The 7,519-nt window shown below is 33.8% G+C and overlaps 1 protein-coding gene across 1 annotated transcript in view; it reads left to right on the plus strand.

The window, feature by feature from the left end:
* The first annotated feature begins 573 nt into the window (after positions 1 to 573).
* The window catches only part of RNF212 (ring finger protein 212), an 11,837-nt gene continuing 4,891 nt past the window's right edge, over positions 574 to 7,519 (plus strand). The window contains exons 1-6 of the mRNA XM_009695690.1: positions 574 to 630; positions 2,382 to 2,440; positions 4,673 to 4,737; positions 4,827 to 4,896; positions 5,692 to 5,737; positions 7,037 to 7,100. Coding sequence (XP_009693992.1) covers positions 574 to 630; positions 2,382 to 2,440; positions 4,673 to 4,737; positions 4,827 to 4,896; positions 5,692 to 5,737; positions 7,037 to 7,100 — 361 coding nt within the window. The remainder of the gene's footprint in view (positions 631 to 2,381; positions 2,441 to 4,672; positions 4,738 to 4,826; positions 4,897 to 5,691; positions 5,738 to 7,036; positions 7,101 to 7,519) is intronic.

Below are 7,519 nucleotides of genomic sequence, written 5' to 3' on the forward strand. Positions count from 1 at the left end.
CCTCCTGGCTTCTTTTGCCACAATACTTAAGAGCTTTGTAGCTCATTCTCCCCTGTTTTCCATGATTGCATTTTGGGATCGGTCCTAGTGTACTGTGGAATGGGTAGTTCTTTCAAGGTTCTGTCCTTCTGCTTTCAAAGCCAGGCGATGGAGGAATCCTGATTTTATGCACCCTTCTAATCTGTTGTACTGACTGGATGGTAAAACTGAAACCTGTGGGGAAAGTAAAATAAAGCTTTTAATAGAATTTTGCATAAATAGAAATGTTATCTCCAAAGAATCTGTGCATAGTTTTGATACTTCTTGATGGTAAGTTTCTAAGTTATTTACTGTTGAGAAACTAATTTAACTCAGTTGTAAAGTACTCAAGGATGCTGCTTGACCTAAGGAAGGTGTTTCGGTGACAGTACAGAAACAACTGAAGATTTAGTTGTTTGCTTTTTCAATGGCACACTGTTTTGGGTGTTTCTTTTGTTATTTTGCCCATTCTACATATTTGTTAGTATTTTAAAACTGCTTGCATTTGATCAGGGTCAGAAGAGGCTCATTGTCTTAAATACCTCATGTACAGCTATGGCTAGCAGTAGTGAGGCTGTTTTGGTGGAGAAATGGTTTGACAGTGAGGCTGAGGTGAGCAAGGAAGAGAAGAGTTTCCCTGTGCAATGATATACCCATCTCCTTCCTGTGAATTTCGGTTAGCAGTGCTACCTCTTTCAGAGCTACTGGGAGTGAGTCTGAAGGAGCTGGGGAAGGCTAGATCACAGCTGGCAGAGGCACACAGGATGAAAGAGTGGGAGTAAATACTCACACTCAGGGTTATAATCTCCATCTGAGTCTTCCTGCCACTGGCTCTAAGATGAAGGTGAGTGGGAAAATGGTGGAGCAAGAATGATTTACAGTGTAAACAGTTTGGCAAATGGCAATGACCCCCAGTGAGGTAAGGAAGTACAAATCTACCCTTTGACAAAAGTGCTTCTTCCTGCTTCACTCTGCAGGTCTTGGCCTTTGGGAAAGGTGGAGTACTGCATAAGGAAATTCACACAGCTTGGGTTCTCATACTTGGTTGTCTTGTTTGTGGTCTCCTTCCTTACTTCTACTGTGTCATCCATGTCACTGTCAATCAACAGCTCTCGTGACTTTGATGAAAGCTTCTTTGTTGATGTTTCTGTGAGTTGTACAGATACTAGGGTACAGATGATGGTGTGTGGTGTGGGCGGTTGATGTCCATATTACTGGCAAGTCTAGACCCCGTGTAGTGCTAGGACCCAAAGATATTGAAAACCAAATAGTTATTCACCTTTTTAAAGGTATTTTGAACTTAAAAAGACCCAGTCCTACAGAGTGACAGGGTATAAGTACATTCTTCTTGACATCTGTACCGGTCACTTTCTTAATCAAACTTAGCTCTCATTCAGAAAAAGAAAAAAGGAACAAAAAACCAGATCTTATGTGAATTAGATTTTGTCTTTAATCTGTTTTGCAGAGTTTCACACTTGCAAAAAGAGCATAATATCTCCCACAAACAATATGATTTTATAAAGGTATATCAGGTAATGGTATTAAAGAATTCAAATAATGTTGTGAAAAGAAGCATGAAAAGTTAATACAAAAATTAATAATTTGTCTTCAAATCGAAATATGAATAGTGTGAAGTAATGAAGGACTAAGGTCACAGAATGGAAGTGAAGGATAGAACATAGATGCAATATTGAGGTTACTGAGTAAATTTTTACATCCTTCATAAAACATGATGTATGATCCTGTAATGAAAGACTGTAAGAAATACACACACTAGGGAGCTGACCTAATGTTCTTGACTTTAATGCTCTTAAGTTTTGCAAGCTCATAACATTCTTTAATGGAGATATTTTTGTTGTGCTATTACATAATGAGAAATACTCTTCACATAGCTTATTACAAATAGATACTGTGAAGGACTGGATAAATTTTGAACCTGAAATGAGAAATATGGGAACATGGTATTTGGTATTTGTAGAGTTATTGATATCTTTTCCAGATAATTCCATATTAAATGCAGCATAACTTCTATATCTGATAGGGAAAAGATGAAGAAAGTAAATGCAAACTATTTTTAAGCACTTTTCTTAGTATCCATTTATCCAATATTACCAGCACATTTAACAAAATGTAATCAAACCAAGCCTGTAACTGCCAAAAAGCAGCATATCTTTTTCAGACTGACTGTTTAATGGATCCATATAACAGCTATAGTCTTGCCCCAATAAGTCTGGAATAGTGGTGATATCTAAGATTAAAACCAATAGAAAACAGCCTTTCAACACTTTAGAATACTAGTTGTATGAAAATGAAGTTGTGTATTACACAAATAGATTTTGTTTAAATCTATGTTTATCTCACAGACAGTAAAGTTGGAAGAATCTCTCAAGAAAGTAACACAACAAATACATCAGATACAATGGTAAGAGGTTTAATGCGGCAAAAGTAAATGAGAAATAGTCTTTGAAATCAGACAACAGTAAGTTTAATTGATAAAACAGTAGAAAAGTCATGCTTTGTTTGCCTTTCTCATATATTGTGTTGTTTAAATAGAAGAATCATATTTTTACAGAAATAAATGAACAGTGGTTTCTGTCATCAGGTCCATTTTCTTCATGTTAGACAAGCCTGTCAGGAAAGAATCCTTTTATTTTTAAATTCAAGTCAGTAGTTACTCTAGAAATGAACTTTTAGCAATTTCCATCATATAGATACTCAGTTTCAAAAAAATTTATTTACATTTACATGAACATGTTTGTGTTTTTTTTCAATGGGCTTTGCAGCATCAGCCCGGAAGTAGTAAGATACTTTTCCTAGTATCTAGCCCATTCTCAAAATGACCAGAATTTTGTAACACGATTCTCATCCTCTCTGTTTCTAGTAAAAATCAACTTTTTGACTCATCTTAAATTAGTCCTTTTCCACAAATGCTTCAAAAAGACAGTCAAGAGGTAGCTCATCATTATCCCACTACTCATTGATTGATACACCTTAATCTTTTAATCTTTTTTATTTCCAACTTAAATCCAGAGTTTTTATTGATCCGTAAGTGCACTCTGTGCTATTACTTTTAATTTAATTAAATTTTATTTCAGTTATTTGTTTGAAAATATCACATTTTTAAAATCATTATGTAGTTCTCAATATTGATGTAACCTTCTATCTTCAGAACTTTCTGTCTTCAAATTTCACAAGCTATGGGCTATCCCTGAGTCATCAAGGAGTGTATTAAACAGGATCCGTTGCAAGACTAAACTGAAGGGGGCATCACTAATAACATTTCTGCACTTTCTTCTCTGTTCTTTATTGCTGTTTCCCTTTCAACATTATTTACTGTCTACTTATCTGAATTAATCAGTCTTATCTCTTCTATAAAGTCCATGTGGCCTATACAGCACCCTAATATTTAAATTGAATAGGTACAGAAAAAATGTACTATCTTACTACTGTTTAAAAATCTGCTTACCAGAACATAGAACAAACCCCAAAACATATAAGATTGATCTACGCTGATCCACCTATGGTGAAATTATTTCGTTTTCCATGTAACATTTGTTTCTATGTCCTATGTTATCGTTCTCATTTGCTAAGATTTCAAAAAGTACTGGGAAAAAAACCTAACAAGTTTGATCTGCTTTTCCCTTTTACTGAATATAGGTATTAAGAGTACTTAGTGTATAGTTAAGGTGCTTCTCCGTATAGATCCATCTTCTTGTGAATATGGGTATTAAGAGTACTTAGTGTATAGTTACAATGTACTTCTCCCTATGGATCCGTCTTCTTGAGAGAAGCCCTTCATGAATGTCATTTTATGAATACCAGTGATCAAGGATGCTGAAATCTCCTTAATAAGCCAATTCATGAAGCCAGCAATTTAATTGCAAAATTTTGTTGATCTTTATCCTTTTTTTCTGTGTTTTTCCAGTATAGACTTTCTTTTGACTCTGATGTGCACCTAATACTGCATTATGCTCTCTTATTCTGCTTGATGTAATATAACTGAATGAGAAACAGTATAAAGGAAACTATGTATGTGGTGGATTATCATACTTTATATATTTTTATCCACTGCCTCCTTTTTCTTGTCTACATCTCAAATAAATACCATCTTGGTTATACCAAATACAGAGTTCTTACTGAATTTCAGATTTTTCAGAATCCTACCAAAAGCGTGTGACCTAGAGCTTCTCTTTGCATGCCCAGTAGACATATGCCTTCAATTTATGGTTAGTCATAAACGTATCAGTTTTGCATAGCTGTTAGTGAAAAGCACAAATATGCCAACATTTTTTTTTGATAAATAGATGTTTTAAAGTTTGGGAAAGGTATACATTGAAATTAAGATTTTTGGCTTAAATGTAGTTAATAATTGTTTTAACATCTGTTGTTCCATAAAGTACTTCGTCATAACGTTGTCCTAAATTGATATTGTTGGGCATGAAATGACTGATACAGACGTTATGATATAGAGAAGAAGTAGTTAATGGCTTATCAAGTAGATTGTTATTTTGCTTCATGGCAAATAGTGTCATGTTAAAACCAGCTATTGACAGATAAAACACCTTGATTTTACGCTTTATTGACTTGCTAGACAAATGAACTAACCAAACTAGCTTTCAATTTATATCTGTTGTTTCTTCTGTTTCTCCTTTAGTTTGAAACCTCCTGAACAAACTACACAACTACCATTTTCCAATACAAGCAGAAATCCACCTTCCAGTAAGAAGCGTTTGTTTAAGATACTAACTATGGAATATATGTCACTGGATATAGCTGTGTTCTAATACTAAATTTATTAATGACTTTAGTTCCTTCAAGAAAACAGATTGGTTATTCTTCATGTTCCCTTCATCCTAGTCATCCATCCACTTCTGAAATGTAGGTACAAATCTGTTAATTTTCAAAGAAAATATTAACAGTGGTGACATGCTGATGTTTTATACATGAAACCATTCTTTTTGTTGTGAGTTTAAAATAAAGATATTTTCTTATTTTGTTTCTGCAAACTGTGTACATATGAAAGAACTGGGGATTGTCTTATCTATCCATGTGTAAATAATAACTACTTGTATAGATTGCCTTTGTACTCACTGGAAAAAATTCTAAGACACGATGCAGCTTATTCTAAAGACTTTCTGGATGTATAGATTGATTAATTACTGAGGAACTCTTCCCATTGACTGTAGGGAAAAACTAAATGATTTGTACAGACACCTATATGTACATTGTACTTGTCTAAAGTTGGATAGGATGAACTCCAGTAAGGCTCATTAAACTTTAAATAGATTGAACATACAGCTTGCTCAAGCTAAAAGATTTCTATACCTGTGACTATGACTTCATAAAAAATAAAATTTCAGAATGCCCTTGTGGAGACAAATGACAAATATTTAAATATGCATATTTATTCTGACTTAAATACAACAATAACAATGCTAATTATAAAATAACTTTCTCTGTAAATGTCTAAACCAAAGCTCAAAATCAATATATTTTTCTTACTGCTAGTGGGTTTTGGAACAAGTCCTAAATACTCATATGTATTATGTATTATGCATTATGTTTTTCCAGTATTAGTCAAATTTAACATAAGAATATAATGTAATTTTAGTCATTATAATGAATCTGTTATTTTTATTACAATGTCATACTTATTTTGACCTTTGTTGTAAGAATGGAGTCAATGGAGATTGATCCTGTACCTTCACCAATGAGGAAAGTAAGTAAGTTTTCTTGTACATATGTTTTTATATATATGTATACATACATATATATGCTTTTGATTTCTCCTGCTCTGCTAATAGTGCAAAAAATAGGATTCCCCTGCCCCCCATTCAAAATAATTTTTATGTGCAAGATGATTTCAGCTGTGCTTGATGCTTAGAAGTCAGATGCTCCCCAAAAAGGAACCAAAAGGAAATAAATTACAATAATGATTTCTGGAATTATGTTCTCCACATGCCTTATACAGGCTTTTAAAATTGTGATGCTAAATTAAATGGCAAATTCTTGAAATTTCAGTATGTTTATATTATAAAAATACTGCAACTGTTTCCAAGATAATTGTTGCTGATGCATGAAACTGAGAGTTGCAATTAAATGTAAGTTCTAATATATTAAGGAATGGAAATATATGTAAGACTTCCACCTTCACCAGACCTCATGTAGATGTCTGCAGTGCAGATCTACACTAGCATCTCAGGGTTTCCTTTATAACCTATGGATTGGTTATATCCATAGATAGACCTATGTCCATAGGTTTAACCTATGGAGTAGTATGTGTGATTCATCTCATTCTAAAGGAAACTTATTGGTCTCATTCCTGTTTCTGTTCCTTGACCGTAAAGGGAATTTCAGGAGATCAGGCTGGATATAAATACTGTCATTGAAGATGTCTGAAGTTACAAAAGGTCAATCACTGGGCACTCTTAAATTCACATCACACTGATTTTCAAAATATTCCTGAAGTTTCATTTATAATGGATGAAAAATTTGATGCTCAGAGGCATCAATGTGTGTATAGTATCTTCACAAGTTAAGAAAAAGCTAGGTATAGAAGTCAGTGGTCTGAGAGCAATGTTAGAACCTGATATTTGAGTAGGGAATTGCAAGCTTTGAATAACATCTCTGAGATGAGAATGAAGGCAGGAACTTTTCACTGTATTAGTATTCTGATTACGAGAGGTAACATCCAGGAACAGATGCTAGCTTAAGAATGGAATCTCAGCACAGAAAATGATGTGTCTGATATTTTTCTTATCTGAATGTGATAGAGAGGGCTTCTTGGAATAAAACTAAAATACAGGTACTTCGCCCACCTCCCCCCCTCTGTAGATCTCTAAAAAATAGTAACTCAATTCTTAGGTTTTGCATTTTAGCGCTATGAACAAAACTGACAGCAAAGAGCCACAAAAATCTGCAGGTTTTATAAAATTCCAAAACGTAACACTATAGCTTAAAATGCTTTAATAATTAACATACTTATTACACTGTAATTAATACTTTGCCATTCATTTAGCCTGAGACACCGACCGGTCCGACAAGATTATCATTAATAACTCCACCGCAAGATGGACGTATGGGTGAGTAAAAGTAAAGTTTGTAACTAGATAGCATTACAGTAAGAGGGTTAGTAAGTGAAAATTCGTACATTAGCAATTTATAGAGAAAACTTGAATTGTGTTGAGGTATAAGGAACTTATCAAGTAGATATCAATCCAGCAGATGGGAAATGGTTAAAAATGAAGAATGAAAGAAGTCTTCCTAGTACTGACCTAATCTGTTCTTGTAAATAGTTGCTTGTAACCAAAATTATTTTTGCTGACCGATCACAGTCAACAGTTGCAAAGAAAATACTGCAATGATGTGTATGGTTGAACAGAATAGGCATATTTGCAATATATGTTGTTGACCCTCTATTAACCTTCATAATTATTTGTTTATAATTACCAGAGATTAACGTTGTCCATAATGCCATGTTAAAAATCACATGAGGAAAAGA

Source organism: Cariama cristata, unplaced genomic scaffold, assembly GCF_000690535.1.
Source record: "Cariama cristata isolate BGI_N322 unplaced genomic scaffold, ASM69053v1 scaffold17632, whole genome shotgun sequence".
Lineage (NCBI taxonomy): Eukaryota > Metazoa > Chordata > Aves > Cariamiformes > Cariamidae > Cariama > Cariama cristata.